This window comes from Petaurus breviceps, unplaced genomic scaffold (assembly GCF_028583685.1).
Source record: "Petaurus breviceps papuanus isolate PSGF00001 unplaced genomic scaffold, PetGlider_PUasm1.0 175, whole genome shotgun sequence".
In the NCBI taxonomy this organism is placed as follows: domain Eukaryota; kingdom Metazoa; phylum Chordata; class Mammalia; order Diprotodontia; family Petauridae; genus Petaurus; species Petaurus breviceps.
In genome coordinates, this window is record NW_027185764.1 from 17,998,863 (window position 1) to 18,017,209 (window position 18,347).

Genomic DNA, 18,347 nt, shown 5'->3' on the forward strand with positions numbered 1-18,347 from the left:
AAATCAGAAGCTAATAAAGCATTTGAAAAATTAAATGAAAAAGAAAAAAGTTTTGCATTGATAATTCACTAAAAAATTGGTCTTTAGTTTTGTTTTCACTTTTCCTGATTTAGGTATCATCACCATATCTGTCGATGTTCAGGCGAGTTAGGGTCCCACAGCCCTCCTATATTACGCCAGCACCATTACTTGATCTGCTCTTTATTTTTACTGATGTAAGCATTTAGAGATATAAATTTTCCCTTAAGTTCTGTTTTGGCTGCATTCCATGGATTTTGGTATATTGCCTCATAATTTCCTTTATAATGAAATTACTGTTTACCCACTCATTTTTTAGGATCATTTAGTTTCTGATTAATTTTTAATCTGTGCTTCCACAGTAAAGGAACTTTTAAAATGTTTGAACATATTAGTTAAGGCATATCCAAAGGAGAACCAGTAATGCTTTAAGTCTATTTTCTATTGGATCTTGCTCTTGCTCCTACTTACAGAATTTTAGGTATTAGCAGGAAATAAAAAAGCTCACTACAGACAGAGAAGGACAAAGAATCTGCTTTCTCTGCAAATTTGATTTGTTCTCTTGTGTTGGCTGCTAAAGAAATCCTCATGTCACTAAGAGTGGTGAGCCTGCTACTTTTCATTATGTAAGCTGACCCAGCTACATGGTCTAGCAATTCTTTGCACATGACATTTTCATCTCCCCCTTATGTGCCATTTCACAGGCTGTCCTCAATCCCACCTCTTCCTTTTGACTTCACTGGCCTCCTTCAAGACTTCATTCAAATTTCACCTTCTGCAAGAGGTCTTGTACTTTCTGCCATCCCCACCCAGTGACTTCCCTCTGAGATAAACTTCCATTTACACTGTATAGATACTATGTATACATATTTATTTGCATGTTGAGTCCTTCATTAGAATGTAAACTTTTTGAAGGCAGGGACTGTGCTTTTGTCTTCCTTTTTTTCACACTGCCTGGCACACAGTAAGTGCTTAATAAACAACTGCTGACTTATTGTAAAAACCTTGTAGTTTAGAAAAGTAACTTCCAATGCTATTTCCAGGTCTGCCTCTAAACACCTGATAGAAGGCTAATAGCATCTTAAAAGTATGATGCACTTTGTGCATCTATCTATCCATCCATCCATCTACCTACCTACCTTCTTATCTATCCGTCTATCTATCTTTCCCCCAAAGAAGCTAAGTGATACCGAGTCATCAATGACCTCAAGGTATATGTGACATTTTCAAAATATCTACAAAACAATTTATTTAAACGTTTTAATACATTTTCCCAAAAGCACTTTAAAGAGGAATGTATTTTACAGAATGTCCTAAGAAAAGGAAGTAGAACAGTGTAACATTTTTTTAAGTGCACAAAAGAGAACAGAAGGAAATTTAGAAGGAAACACAAGCAGCACAGTTTCTGCAAGTAATGTGCAGGATTTTTTTAGAGCAAGCTTATGAAATGGAGACACAGTTTAACAAAGAATTTTCTATTCTGCCATTTAAAAACAAATTTTTTTTAAAGTTCCAAATTCTCTCTCTTCCTCCACTCCTCTCCCACCTGCCCTTTGAGAGATGAAAAAGGCCTAAGGAAATGGTAGTATATTTGTTTCTGTTTTACAGTAATTATACATATGAAGTCATTCTGCTATTTGGAAATTTTTTTAATAGGTGTTTAAGTTCAAAATTAAAAAGTTAATTAAAAAGAGCTGAGAAAATTTGAACATGGTAAGCACCAAACAACATTACAAAAAATGAAATTATTCTGTCCTAACACATTTTAAAATGACTTATCAGCTGGGAACTGTCCACATATATTATATATGTATAGTGAGACTGTCTACTTATTTGAATGATGATGTCCAACAGAGTCTAGTCCAGACTAACACAAATAAGCTGTTGATGCCTAATAGTTTGAGTACTGAATTTTCTCACGTTTTGCCATCTTTGTGAATTTGATCAGCTTAACTTAATAAAATTGTTTTAATTTTCTTTTTTTGGAGAGGGGGGAAGGCAAGGCAATTGGGGTTAAGTGACTTGCCCAAGGTTACACAGCTAGTGTCAAGTGTCTGAGGTAGAATTTGAACTCAGGTCCTTCTGACTTCAGGGCTGGTGCTCTATTCACTGTGCCACCTAGCTGCCCCCAAATTGTTTTAATTTTCATGTTTCTGATTGTTAAAAAAATATATATTCTTACTTTTTTGCAGATGTTTACATAATAGTTTTTTCTTTTGAAAACTGTTCATTTTTTAAAACTGGATATTATCCATCAATGATATAGAATTGTGTCAATGTCTCAGAGATTTTAGATGTCATATTTTCATCATAAATATTAAATGCAAAGAATTTTCCTTTCCACATCCTTTCATCCCAGCTATGCTGATTTTACTTGTGTCAAAGCTATTTATTTGTACATAATCAAAATTATCTATTTTGTTTTTTATGATATTTTCCATACCACACCGCTGGTAACAAATTGTCTCCTATCTACATCTGACAAAGATACTACCTTTTGTCTTCCTTTTTTGTTGTTGTGGTGACTTTTTTATTTTTAGATTACTTATTCATATGGAATTTATTGTGGATTATGATGTAAGATGATAGTCCAATCTATTTTTTAAAATTAACTTTCACACAATAGAAAGTAAGTTCACAGAAAAGCTAGGTTATTAGCAATAAGCATTAGAATAGTACATCATGAAGGCACAACATTTTAAGACTTGAAGAGGATTTCAGATGTCATTTAGTCCAACCTCTGTCCAAAGTAGATATCCTGTCTGTCGATAGCCCTCTTGCTTCTGTGTTTAAAAGGGATACTAATAAAGTGATTCATTGGAGCAGATAAAACAGATTCAATAGCTTATGTACATATCTGGATGGCAGTACCACTGATCTCTTAATTGCCAAATCTAATGGTCTTTTTTCTTTATAAATTATTTTTAGTTTTCAACATTCACTTCCACAAATTTAAAATTTTCTCTCCCTCCATTCCTTCCCCCCCAAGATAGTATGCAATTCTACATAGGCTCTACTTATACATTCTCATTCATTCATTCATTTATTGCTTTTTGGAGGGCAATTGGGGTTAAGCAACTTGCCCAAGGTCACATGGCTAGTTTTTGTGTTGTGTCTGAGGTCCGATTTGAACTCAGGTCCTCCTGACTCCAGGGTCGGGTGCTCTATTCACTGCACCACCTAGCTGCCCCCATACACATTCTTATTAAACGTATTTTCACATTAGTCATGTTGTATAGAAGACTTAGAATGAATGGGAGGAACCATGAGAAAGAAAAAACATAACAAAACAAAAAAAAAGAGAGCAAATAATATGCTTTTATCTGCATTCAGATTCCATATTTTTTCTTCTGGATGTGGATGGCCTTTTCCATCATGAGTCTTTTCAAATTGTTTTTGGTCCTTGCATTGCTCAGATGAGCTATGGCTATCAAAGTCAGTCATCGCACACTGTGGCTGCTGTTACTGTATGTACAATGTTCTCCTGGTTCTGCTCACTTCACTCAGCATCAGTTCATATAAATCTTTCCAGGTTTTTCTGAAGTCTGCCTGTTCATCATTTCTTATAGCACAATAGTATTCCATTACATTCACATACCAGAACTTGTTCAGCCATTTCCCAATTGATGGACATCCCCTCAATTTCCAATTCTTGGTCACGACAGAAAGAGCTGCTATAAATATTTTTGTACAAGTGGGTCCTTTTTCCATTTTTATGATGTTTTTGGGATACAGCCTAGAATAATGGCCTTTTTTCAATCTTCATCCTCTTTGAACTCTCTGGAGCCATTAACATTACTAATAACTATCTCTTCCTAGATATTTTATCATCTCTCTTGGTTTTCATGACATTGCTTTCCTCCCAGGGTTTTCTCCCCCCACCTGACTACTCCTCAAGTCTCATTTTACTGAAGCTTAGTCCATATCATGCCCCTGAGTTCCCTAACCTAAGGCTCTGTTGTAGCTTTTCTTCTCTCCTCCCTCTATTTTATTTTCCTCACTCACATCAGCTCCTATGGACTCAAATATCCCTGAGCTCCAGTTCCACATCATCCTAAATTGAAGTCCTGATGGCATCAAAACAGTTCATCCAAAACAAAGTTTACCATCTTTCCTAAATTCTCTCTTTATTCCAATATTCCTATTACTGTTGGGTATTACTGTTAGGTTGTCACCATCTTCCCTGTCATGTGGTGTCACCTTCAACTGCTTACTCATACTCACCCTGAATATATACTCACTCTAACTTGTTGTCAGCTCTTGTTATGCTTATCTTCACATTTCTCATCTATGTCCCCTTTCTCTCTACTCATACAGCTACCATAATACTATTTACTGCAATAACCTTCTTGGTCCCCTTCTCTCAAGTCTACACCAAACCACTCAGTTGGCAAAGCCATCTTTCTGAAGTGCAGCTCTGAGCATGTCTTTTCCCCCAACTCCTCACCTACCCAATAAACTCCAAAGGCTCCCTATTACCTCCAGGATCAAATAGGAAGCCACTGACTTGCTACTTAACGTTCTTCACAACCTGGCTCATCTCTCTCTCTCGTCTTCCTGTTACCCTCTTTCATGGATTCTATGATACAACTATGTTGGACTATGGACTAGTATCTTCTATGTCTGGGAATGCTCTTCCTTCTCGTCTCTCTGTCAGGTTCTCTGACTTCCTTCTGTCACAACTGAAATTAAGGTAAACGAAGACACAAAGTTTTGAGAATGCTGGACTTATTTGTAAGGCTACCAATTACCAATAAAATGGTTCTTTCAGCTTCTCGGCCAGCCAAAAGAGCATGAGGTGAGGCTTTTAGCCTCCACATGGTTTTGGGAAGTACAAGAGAACAAAGAACAGGATGCATCACAGATGGAAAACAATACAATTGGTTACAAAAGCTGAAGCGTCATAGATGATAGAAAATGTGACCAGATAGAAGTCTGGAACACAGGGCTAACAACAACCCCCCCTTCAAACTTGTTGCTATGGAGAGCTCATTGTTGGTGGCCACCTGCATAGTTAGTGTCACAGTGATGGAAGACCAGACTTTCTTGAAGGAGAGCCAATGTTTCAGAGATAACAGTCCAGACTTCCTGGCACCTACCCCAACCCTTCAAGGATAACAAATTTCTTCTAATTGTACCACGAAGACAGAGATAACAGTTTTCTTTCAATTAAAGTGATTTATAGGGAAACAACTCAAGAGAGGACAACTAAACTTCTGGACTTAACTGAGAGACAAAGAAACACGATTTGGCAGTTACAGAACAGAATCAATTAGAGAATGGAATAAAATATAAAATACTAAATCAATATTTGATTTTCTCAGTTCAAGACTGCTCAAATCTCATCTTCTGCTAGAAGCGTTCCCATCTCCCCAGGCACCGGCACCTTCCTTTGTTGATGATTTTTCATCTATTCTGTATACATCTTGTACATACATGGTTAATTCACATTTTATCTCTCCATAAGAATGTCAGCTCCTTGAGGGCAGGCACAATGTTTTTGCCTTCCTTTGTATCCCCAGCACTTAGTTCAATACCTGGTAGACAGTAAACCCTTAATAAATGCTTATTGAGTAATTAAAATTATTCCAGTTTACAATTTTTAATATTTTCCCAGGACACAAAATGCCAAATGGTCCTAAGGTAAAATGACAATAGAATACTATATGGTCAGACCCTGGTGCAAAGCCAACTTAAAAAACAAGATGATTCCTTTATAATTAACAGAATTAAACGGGGGAGATGCTCCTTCATTGATTACATATTTTAAAATGTACAATTTAATGGTAAACCAAATAGGAACAAGTCCCTTCTTTCTCCCAGGCTTTTCTTCTGTGTTCAAGAAAAATAATTATGGTGTGGTAACTTTGTTTTTTAAGTACTTGGAAATATGACTTGTAGTTAACTGTGCCAAAAAGTTGACATCTGTTCTAGTAAGTGAAGGCAACGTGAGTGTGAATACAGTGGAAAGCAGTTGGAAGAACATGAAACCTGGGGTATATGGATCCGATGCTCCACTTTAAAACTTGACATGGCTAAGTTGCCAGGCCACTCCCAGCCTCACGGGGCTCATCTATAAAACTGAAACACCATTCTTTACCTCACAGGGTTGCCACGAAGATGACATGAGAAAACGCAGGTGAAATGCTTTGTAAACCTTAAAGCACTATGTAATGGTAAGTTATTCTCATTTAAAGTTATGCCTAGATAAGGAATATAGGGAATGAGTCCTTTGGCTTCAAGTCTTTAAAAAGAAAAAGTGGAAAAAAAGAGTTTCTAAAAATTTCTTCCAAGTATTAAAAAAAATACACATTCATCCAATATTATAAAATAGAAAACTTTAATTACATTTCAAACATAAAATGCCAACTTTTAAATGATATGTAATCAACTATTGAAAAACAGAAATAAATATACTACCTTTTCCTTGGGTGAATATAAATTGTGGCCTATAGGGACAATGCATACCTGAAAATTTAAGTCTAAAAGGCACTTTGGAAAAGAAGGTGCTAAGAAATAATCATTGGGAAACATGTGACAGCTTTTAAAATAAAAGATGTGTTTTATTTGTTTTATAAGAAAGCAACTAAAATTATATCTGATCCTTTATCTGGATTTTAGCACTGTCAATCTAAATACTTTTCTTCAAGAATGACTCTATTTTCATATTAAATTATAACCTGTTGACAATGGTAAACATTTATTTGTGACAATTCTCCAATGCAAAAATATTTTCAAGTCTGTTACCTTATATTAGTTACACCACGCAGAATTTAAGCAATAGGCAAAAAAAAAGCTTCTTGCTTTTGCTTTTAAAAATTATTGGAACAGAAATTAATTATAATTAGAATCCTGGTTACTTTGTATCTAATCAGTATGATACCAGCAACTCACAAATCCATCCAATATACATTGATATAAAAACAGTGTTGGTTTTACTCTCAGTGTGGGTAACTGCATTTAATTTTAATTTCAAATTACCCAGAGACTAAAAGAACCGTGAATGAACTATATAAATTAGACATGAGTACAGAATCCATTTAATGGACACTAATAATTGACTTTAAAAATTATTAGATATAAAAGTTCACAAGAGAATGTGTTTTCCTAGAATACTATATATGCAATAAAAAAAGAACATTTTTTTATTATAATATTATTTCTTGCTTTTTCTGGGATGCTAAATTTTTAAAAAGCTCTGCCTACAGAATTTAAGTACCATCAATTACTGTCCGAAAAAAGGCAAACAATTGATACTATCCTACAATTCTAAAAATTGTAACAATTAAATTGACTATTGCCAGAATCATGCACTTAGAGGATATCTCTAGTTGACTGGATGTACTGCAAGAGCTGTTCACAATAAACTAGAGATCGATGTTTGTATTTAACAGCCTCAATTTCTTCCACCAGTAAGTCAGGGAACAGAATACTTCCTTCCTTTAAAACCCCTATAAAAAAAGAAAAATGCTGTTAAAAAAAGGGCAAGAAATCATAAATGAACATTCAAAATATGCCATCTCCTGATTCTGAAATCATTGACTTCCTATGCAAACATAAGCTGTATGTGTTCACAATGAAAAGAAAAAAAATTTCCAGAATTTATTAATTGTTCATTTATTATATCTGTCTAACCTAAACAGTGACAGAAGATTTTTATTAAAAAGTCATGACAGGCACAGCTAGGTGGCACAGTGAATAAAGCACTGGCCCTGGAGTCAGGAGGACCTGAGTTAAAATCCGGCCTCAGACACTTAAAACAAAAACTAGCTGTGTGACCTTGGGCAAGTCACTTAACCCCAATTGCCCTCCAAAAAAAAAGTCACAACAACCAAACTTCAGGTTGATTCTAGATTTGAAATAAAATAAATAAAACAAGTTGTTGGTAGAGATCTTTTGGTAAGAAAGAAATCTGTCTCTCTGGTTGGGGAGGTGTAGGGTAGTGATGAGGGGAATGTGAGGAGAAGAAGAAACAGCACATTTTACTTATTGCTATTAATTTGCCAAAATAACTGGGTCACCTTCATTACTGCTAACTGCTCTGGCCCAAGATTTCCATCAGGAAGCATAAGACTAAGCATGTGCTGATGAAATCACTGCAGTTTTGTATTTTAACAAAGAAACTGTGACCTAGTGACTTTTAAATGTCAGAAGATATACAATGAATATATAATATTATAAAATATATATAACTAATGAAAGACTGTAATCCTTTTTTTATCCAAAAGTGGGTATGTTACTCAGCCACACACACACAAACATGATTTAAAAAATTACTATTTTTATAATATAATATAATAAATATTATAATATAATATAATAAAAAAATCAATGCTAATGTCTAACCCAATGTTGTGATTCTTTAACATATATTATGTAAAAGAAGAAACAAGCAATAAGACTAGAAGTAGGACAATAAAAAAAAAGTAGTAATTACAGGTGGCTAGGTGGAGCAGTGAAGAGAGCACTGGCTCTGGAGTCAGGAGGACCTGAGTTCAAATCCAGCCTCAGACACTTAACACTTACTAGCTATGTGACCTTGGGCAAGTCACTTAACCCCAATTACCCTTCCTTCCCTCCTCCAGAAAAGGAAAAAAAAAATTAGTAACCAAAAAACTTCTAGAATGTGAACATTATTTTATTATTTTTAATCTAGTTATTCAGTTGAAAAACTATCTAGACTGATAATTATATATTCAAAATAATTTTCTACATATCACATAGCCTGGGACCACACAAGTGCAGAAGACCTCCGTATGAATAAGGTTTTGTCGTTCTAATTCTACCTAACTGATTCTACTAGGAGTGGTAGGTGTCTCAGCTGCTTGCTAATTTCATTTCAACAATTTTTGCTGGTTAAGATTATAGTTACCTGTAAAAAATCTTACCTAATATTGCATCCTGAATTGTACTGTCTGGATCATCAAGGTGAACCAACAGCTCTTTGTAAAGATATTGTATATTGCCTTTAAAAAAGGATTTTCCATCATCATCATTTTTGATACACTTAAGCCAGCTAACTAAGGAACTTGTAGCTGCTATTCGTACTTTATTTGAAGCATCATCCAGGCGTTTCAAGAGTTCTAAAAGAAAAAAGAAAAAATTTAAAGCAATTATTATTTGAAATTACTAGAAGTAATGACTTGAATTAATCCTTTATTTATTTAATATATATTATTTTAAAGAAACTGTTAGGATTCATGGAAGACATAAAAAATATGACCTAGTCTTTGTCATCAAGAAGTTCATAACCTAACTGAGGAGAGAAGACATAGATATATCATGAAGAAATAACATATGGCAGTGAGTAGTAAATGGCAAAACAAGCAGTATAGGTGTGTAATATGTATACATATATATACATAAACACATGTATGTATGCATATATTATACACATGTAGACATACACAATACATATTGATATATATACATACACAATAGGGGCTGTAGCAGTTTGGCTGGAGCCATGAGTGTGAAATCAAATATAACTAGGAAGATCCCAGACAGGAGAGAGAGAATTTGATATGGTCCATTGAAAGAGGAGTAAGAGTTAGGTAGATGTAAGAGATGTGAAAGCACCAAACATCCTCATAGATAGTTTGGCTAAGGAGAAGACTCATATAGGGAATCCCAAGAAGCAGTAAAGACAAATGGGCAGAATCCTTGACAAGTTGTCAGGGAACCTGAATTTCACTGATAGATCTGTCACTACCGTGTTTCCCCGATAATAAGACCTATACCGAAAATAAGCCCCCCCTTACTGTGTAAGATTCATCTAAAAGAAGCCCTCCCCCGAAAATAAGCCCTATTGAGATTGCTACTGTAGTGAAGGTGATCCCCTGCACTACACGCTACATTACGGTACCCTCTGTATGTATGCACTGCCCCCCCCCTGGTGAAACGCACGCCGCGCTCCGAGCTGCAGCAGTGAGCGCGTCATCCTGTTCTTCCCCAGTGATTTGCTTGCTGGTGCCATTGAGAGCAGTGCCAGGACAACATAAGCCCTCCCCTGAAAATAAGCCCTCTGGTGTTTTTCTTTCAAAAAAAAAATAATAAGACAGTGTTTTATTATCGGGGAAACATGGTAATAACCTCAGTTACCTTTAGCAAGTCTTTCCAGTGGAGATCTTTATAGAGTAAATGGGAGTACCTGACAGAAATAACTACAAAAAAAGTTTTTTTTTTAAAGCAATTGGGGTTAAGTAAATTGCCCAAGGTTACACAGCCAGGTTTTTTGTGTGGGTGTTAAGTATCTGAGGCTGGAACCTATCCGGGTCCTCCCGACTCTGGGGCCAGCACTCTTACTCACTGCACCACCTAGCCTAACCTAACCTAACCTAACCCTAATTTCACCACCTAGCCGCCCCCCCAAAAAATTTTAAAAATTAAAAGTGGTAGGAACCACTTGAAGAAAAATTTTTAAAAATGAAGATACGTTATAATTTCGGAGATGACTGAAGACAGTGGGAAAAGAGGATTACATTTTTTTCAACTTTTAGGGAAATATAACTCTGAGCCCTAGTTTCCTTACCTGTAAAATGAAAAGACAACTAAATGAGCTCTAAGGTCTATTTCACTTAAAAATGTCTAAGGGGTCTCATACTCCACTGATTTACCAAGCCTAGAATATTCCCTGTGGCATTTAAAAACATTCTTTTATTGATTCTTTTCATTTTCACATTACAGCCATCTCCAAATAGCATCTTCTACTTTACCTAGTACTAAAAAAGGAAAACATTTACGTTAAAAAAAAAAAAAAGCAAGAATGTCAAAGTCTGATAAGAAGAATATGCTACATTTTGCCCTGTAGTATCTGCTGGGAAAAGGGGGCTATATTTCTGGATATGACCTCTGTGAATGAGATCACCCAATACAAAACTGGCTTCCTCTTAAGGTTTTGCTTTTTTTCAAATGTACATAAATGTAATTCACTTCTAGATTTCAAATTATACTTTAAAAAATAATCATAATTATTTGGTAATAGAAAAAGGGAACAGAAAAGGAGATCACTGGAACTGAAAAATTAGAAACAATGTAATTTAATAATCCAATATTTGATGTACTCAAGAACATAAATTACTTAAGGGAGATCTGTCCATCTGACAAGAATTGCTGGGAAAACTAGAAAGCAATTTGGCAAAATTAGGGTTATAGTAGAGGTCACAAAAAAAAAAACAAACTGAACACTGATACATGACTTGAATATTTTGTTTTGTAAACAGTATTTCAAAATATAAAATATAAAAGTATAGTTTTCAACATTCATTTTTATAAGATTTTGAGCTCCAAATTTTTCTCCCTCCTTCCCTTCCCTCCCCCCTTCTCAAAATGGCAAGCAATATGATATAGGCCATAAACATGTACATTCGTGGAAACAATTCCACATTAGTCACATGACCTGAATATTAATGGCTGAAAGTTGGAGAAGTGCCAGATCAGACTCTTTTCACAACTATGACTAGGTGTAGAATTCTTAAACAAAGAATTTGGAGATGATTCCAAAGAATAAAATGGGTTAGGATTATCTGTGACTGTGAGATTATACATCTGATTGTGGTTTTGAAAATTTTTTTCTTCTGTGTAAAGTCAAATGAATCAAACCTATAACCTTGAAATCATTCTCTAATAACTGACCTAACTGGCCAAGATTAATGGGATGTAGTTTAAGAAAAAAATTCTAAGGCTTATTTGCCCTCTGGTGGCCAGGCATATGAAATCTGCTGTATGTACCTTAGAGGAAAGGTATTTACATAACATAACGTATGCTCTCTTGAAAGCTGAAAGCAAAGTGAACTGTTTACCCACAGCCTAAAATCACCTTTGGAATTATAATGCAGTTTTACCCAAAATTGCCTCCCAAAACTGTTCTTCAAATGTCAGTGATTCTTAACACTTGTAATTTGAAACATTTCCTGTCCTAAACCAACCTCAGAGTCGAATAGCTGATCTATAAAAATATCCATTATTAGAGCTATTATTCACCCACAAGTGATCCATTTGTCATGAAAATTATTACTCACTGGTTACAAGATCAATGACATGACAAAGGCACTAAGATGTGCATTTCCCCTCTGCCTAAACTCTCTATTTGTGGTTTAGACCTGTCAGCATAGCCACAATTTTAGCCAGCTGGGGAAACCTTGAAGAGCAGAAATTGAAGCCCATTTACTCTCTCAACTTGTGCTTGCTTCTCTTTCCCATGCTTTCCTCAATATCTTCCACAGGGAGTCCACCCAAGTTAGTGAAGCCTCTTCTCTAAGTTTCTTAAGATTATACAGCTACCAGTAGAGCATTGAGGCAGCTATACGTTATCCCTCAATCTATACTTGTATATGTGATACATGACTGGCCCATCTCCTCTTCTAATCATTTGGCTCCTGGGTCTTATCTTTTACACCACATCTGCTGCAGTCTTACTTTCACCCAATGAGCCCCTCTCCATTTGCTCTCTGGGTCACTTATAATTTTTATTCTTTACATATTATAGCTAGAAGAAGAAGAATAGTCAACATTTACATAGCACTCTAAGATTCTGCAAAACATTTTATATAATCCTCACAACATAGAAAATTCCTCACAACAACTATGAGGTGTGTACTATTAATTATCACATATGAATTATAAAAATATATATAGTTTTGCTTCAGGGAGTAGCTTGAGATCAGTGAAAATGCTGCACAATTTCCCAAATGTAATTAAATGTGCTTTTTTTTTCTTACTCTTATGACTGAATCACAAGCAGAAGGCAAGGTCAGATAATTCTGAAGAAGGTGGAATGCGTTGGTCTTAGCCATCACCAAGCAGGGCCAGCCAACAACATTCAACAGTAGATGGGGAACAGAGTTGGACTGAAGTACAAAAGTCCAATCCAAAAAGTGAAGCTGGAGAAATGAGTGAAGAAGAGAAAACACCAAACACAATAAGTATTTTGGACTGAGTGAAGTTGAGAGATATATGCAGAAAAAAAGAGTAACTGCAGAAGTTAAAAAAAAAAGACTCAGTGAAAAAATGTCCTGGTCTTCAGAATTCCAAGAGCACCTGGAAGAAATTAAATGAAATACAAAATGCAATGTTAACAGAAATGACAGCTAGGGAAAAAAGAATGACAAGGAGAAGACAATGGTAAGCCTTACCCAAGAATTGAACTCCCTGAACTTTTTAGGGGCCAAACAGAAGACAATGACTCTGAGACATGAAATATTAAAACAAAATCAAAAGACTGAAAAAATAAAGTATATGTGTATGTGTGTACAAACAACTTGACCTAGAAAATCAAATTGTATCAAAAATGGAAGATAAAATAAAGGAAACCATTAGAAAACATTCTGCCCAAATATTTACCAACAAAACTTATTAACTATACGAAATGGATGATACTTACAAAAATATAAAATATCCAGACAATAGAAGAAATAGATTATTTAAATATAGTTCATTATAAAAATGAAATTGGACAAACAACAAATGAATTCCCAAAGAAAAAGATCCCAGGATCATAGAGATTTATAGGTGAATATTGTAAAACATTCTGAGAATAATCCATTTAAAGATTATATAAACTTTTGCAAAAATAGAAACTCCTTCTGGGATACAAATGACATTTAAACCAGGGAGAAACACAGCAGAGAAACAAAACTATAGGACAACATACCCAATGAACACTGATAAAAATGCTGAATAAAATTTTATCAAAGAGATTACAACAACATATTTTTTAAAACTATACATTAATACTAGGTTGGATGCTTGCCAGAAATGCAGGGTTGGTTCAATATAAGGAAAACAATAATTGTAACATGCTATCAATAACAAACATAATAAAAACCATGATTATATCAATAGACTAGCTAGAGAACTCAAAAAAGTCAACTAAAAATTTAACTGAAACCATGTTTAGCAATGTTGTAGTATATAAAATAAATCCACACAAATGACAAGCATTCTAGTTATATCAATGTTATATGTTAATATTATACCAACATTAAATGAGAATATATAAAATTGTCATTATATTATAGTATATAAAATCATACATATCATGATACCAACATTATATATCAGTATTTCTGTAAAATTACCAACAAAACTCAGTAGGAAGAGATAGAAAAAGAAATTCCATTCAAAATAATTAAAGAATGCAAAAAATATCTGGGAGCCTATCTACCAAGATATACTCAAGAACTACCTTACTAAAGCCATAAAACAATCTTCACAGAAATAAAAGCAGACCTGAAAAATTGGAGAAATGTTAATGCTCATGGTTAGATTGTGGTAATATAAGAAATTATCATTTCTATACCATTGAATTTATTTTACTTATTTATTTCCAGCAAAAGATTATTTTATATAACTAAAAAAAATAATGAAATTCATCTAGAGGAACAAAATATTAAGGGAAATAATGAAAAAAAAAGTGGGAAGGGGGCCTAGCAAACTATAGCAAACACTACTACAAAGCAGTAATCATCAAAACTATTTAGTATAGGTTAAAAAAATAGAGAAGTAAATTGCCAGACACTACGTTAAGTGCTTTACAATTATTATCTCATTTGATCCTCACAACAACCCTGAGAGGTAAGTGCTATTATTTACAGAGGAAATTAAGATGAACAAAGGTTAAATGACTTGCCCAGGGTTACAACAGCTAGTAAGTGTCTGAGGCCGGATGGGCCCCAGAGTGTCACCTGGTTGCCTACGCATTAAGTGTAGGCCAATACAGCACACTGTATATATCAAGATAAGCTTCAAATGGATACCTGACTTAAACATAAAAGGTGATACCATAAACAAATTAGAAGGGCAAGGAACAAATTATCTTTCAGACTGATGGATAGAAGTTAATAATCAAACAAGCATTAGAAAGGATCACAGAAAATAAGATGGATAATTTCAGTTAAAAGTCTCATGTCCAAGTTATATAAAATACTGATTAAATTCCTAGTAAGAACCATTCCTCAATAGATAAATGATTGAAGGACAAATAGTTATCAAAAGAAAAAAAAGCCATAAACAGCTATGTGAAAGTGACCTAAATCACTACTAATTAAGAGAAATGATCAATCAGATTGACAAAAATGACAAAAAAGGAGAACTGCTGGAGGGGTTTTAGGAGAAGAGGCGCCTTGATGGTAGAGTTGGGAATTAGTCTCCAGGGGTGGGGAACCTGAGCTCTTGAGACCACATGTAGCCCTCTAGATCCTCATGTGCAGCCCTGTGACTGAATCCAAACTTCGCAGAACAAATCCTCTTAATAAAAGGATTTGTTCTGTAAAACCTGAACTTAGTCAAAAGGCCGCACCAAAGGACCTAGAAGGCCACATGTGGCCTTGAAGCTACAGGTTCTCCATCCTTGGCTAGCCATTCTGGAAAGGAATTTGGAACTCTGCTCCAAAAGTTACTAAAGCACATGCCTTCTGACTCAGCGACACCACTCCTGGGCTTATTCCCCAAAGAGGTTAAAAAAATAAGATATGTACAAAGATATTTATAACAGCTCCTTTTGATAAAGCAAAGAACTGGAAACTGAGGAGAGGGTGCCCAACTACTGGAAAATGTTAAACAAATTATGGTATATAAACGTAAAGAAATTTTTACTGCAGTGTAAGAAATAATGAAAAGACAATTTGAGAGAAACCAAGGAAGGCTCATATGAACTGATGTAGAATGAAGTAAGCAGAACTAGAAGAATAATTTATACAACATATAAAGAAAATAACTTTCAAGTTTGGAAAACCTTGACCAGTGCAGGGACCAGTCATGATTCTAGAGGACTGATGACATACCTACCTCCGGACAGAGGTGATGGACTGAAAATGCAGAATAAGGCACACCTTTTTAAATACAACAAAGTAGGAATTTGTTTTGCTAGACTACATCTATTTTAAGAACTTTTAAAATTTTTGTCCTAAGAAGGGTGGAGCGCAAGAGAGGGAGATAAAGAGAAGTCAGGTAAAACAAAAAACCAAAACAAACAAAAAGCCAAAAAATAATAATAATAAAAGACATGGATATTGAAGCATCATAAAACAGAAACACACACACATACACATACATACACACTAAAAAACAAAAACAGAAAGAAGGCCAGAAAGAATTATAGATAAGCAAGATAGTTTTAAAAACTACAGGTTAGGGGTGGCTAGGTGGTACAGTGAATAGAGCACCAGCCTTGGAGTCAGAAGGACCTGAGTTCAAATTCAGCCTCAGACATTTAACACTTACTAGTTAGGTGACCTTGGGCAAGTCACTTAACCCCAATTGCCCTGCCTTCCCCCCTCCAAAAAGCAAAAATAAATAAAAAAAATAAAAATTACAGGTTGAATCTATTACATATTTAGAAAGAGAAGCAAGCTGTCCCCATTTATTTAGTGTTTGTTAAGTTCACAAAATAAATTTTAAAAAACAACAGAATTTAGAAGACATGGTAGTTTTAACAGGCTTTTCAACTACCTAGCTATGTGACTGTGGGCAAATGTAAGGAATTTAACTTGTCTGACTTTTGAAGCCCTTTCTCATTCTATCTTTTTGGCCTCTTTTATATATTACTTCCCTTCTTGAACTCTGATACAGTTAACTTGGCTTTCTGTTCTTTTGACTGCATCTACCTCCCTGCCTTTGCAGGAAAGGACAATCATTCCTGAAATGTCCTCTTTTACTTCCACCTCAGAGAATTCCTAACTTCCTTGAAGACACTATTCAAGTATCACTTTGTACACCTGGAGTTTCCAAGCTGGGTCAACTGAAAGGAGTCTATGGATAGATTGCAGGAGGTTCCATTGATTTTTTAAAAAATTTAATTGGTTTCCTTTGTAATCCTATGTATTTTATTTTATGCTTTTAAAGACATTGTTCTGAGGAGTCCATAGTTTCCTCAGATTACCAAAGGGGACACAAAAAATGTGAAATATTTCTGTTCTACTTAAAGCCTTCCTAGAGTCTTCAAATGATGATGATAATTATAATAATAATAAAAATTGGGGCTGGTCCTTCTGCTGCTATTACTATGTACTCTATCATTCTGTCTCACTCTCTCACACACACTCACTCCCCTAATAGGATGTAAGATCCTTAAAAGCAGAGAGGATTTCATTTTTGATCTTTGTCTCCCTCATGCCCAATATAGTACCTGGCACATAGTAGGTGCTTAATAATGTCTTCTGATTATTGATTCTCTGGGCCTCAATAAATGAAGTTGGACTAGATGGTCTGTGAGGTTCATTTCACCTCTAAAATTTTAACTTTAGGGATACTTCAAATGTTAAATTGTGTTAAGATTAAGGAAAACATATGAACTGATAAAGTGAAATAAGAAGATCTACAGATATAATGACCATAATATAAATAAAAACACCACTTTGAGTTATCAGAACTCAAATTAAATGCAGTGACTAAATGTGGTTCCAGAGGACTGACGATGAAACATACTTCCCTCCTCTTGATAGATGGTGTGCAATCACACAGAATAATACATCAATTATAGATATGGTCACTATGATGGTTTTTGCTTAACTAATTTATTTTATTTATTACGAGAGGATTCTACGTGTGTGTGTGGGTGGGAGAAGCTGTTGGGAACTAACAGCCATGTTAGAAACAAAAAGCATCAATACAACAAAAAACTGATAACGGTTTCATTACAATTCAATAAAAATACGATCTGCCACAAAATGAGTGTATTTTGGTGGTGAAATAAGTCCTACCAGGATAGATCTTGATGAGTTTATCTGGATCTACTGTGTCAGCACAGGCCTTTAAAAATATGTTAATGATACGGCATGACATTAATCGAGTCATTTTAGAATCTTCTTCCAGTGTGTTAATAATCTGAGGCATCAATAAGTCTTGTACTTCTATTATCTGCAATTAATAAGAAAACACAAGAAATATAAAGATTGGCTTCCAATTCAAAATTGAAACTAGCCCTGTTGATAAGAATTTTATATCAAACACCTGGCATACAGTACGTGTGTTTATGAATATAAAATGAGACATATGGTTTTTATGTAAAATTTTAATGAATACTTGGTCATTTCTGACATTCTGTCCCATGAAGCAAATGTTTACTTAATTTAAAAAGTTATTTTTGTTGTATCTAGATAGTTATTGCCCACAGTGCATTACACTCTCTATAATTAATTATGTATCATGAAAAAGATTCATGACAGGATTACTCAAGAATGTATTTTTTCTTCCAATTGGCATTTTAGTAATACTTTCACTTAATAATAATACTAACCACTTCTTTAGTGTACCACAAGATGGTGCTCGTGCACTGGATGGATATTTTGAAATAATTTTTTTTTTTTTGCCCCTTAACGTGTTCTGCTTTT

The 18,347-nt window shown here is 34.7% G+C and overlaps 2 protein-coding genes across 2 annotated transcripts in view; one reads left to right on the top strand and one right to left on the bottom strand.

The window, feature by feature from the left end:
- PRKAR1B (protein kinase cAMP-dependent type I regulatory subunit beta) overlaps positions 1-18,347 on the top strand; it is a 716,155-nt gene that overhangs the window by 350,085 nt on the left and 347,723 nt on the right. The gene's annotated exons all lie outside the window — the stretch shown is intronic.
- Positions 6,340-18,347, bottom strand: part of DNAAF5 (dynein axonemal assembly factor 5) — a 71,707-nt gene continuing 59,699 nt past the window's right edge. The window contains exons 11-13 of the mRNA XM_069084867.1: positions 17,718-17,874; positions 8,907-9,101; positions 6,340-7,469 (exon numbers count right to left, since the gene is read on the bottom strand). Of these exons, the coding sequence (XP_068940968.1) occupies positions 7,333-7,469; positions 8,907-9,101; positions 17,718-17,874 (489 nt within the window). The 3' untranslated portion in view covers positions 6,340-7,332. The remainder of the gene's footprint in view (positions 7,470-8,906; positions 9,102-17,717; positions 17,875-18,347) is intronic.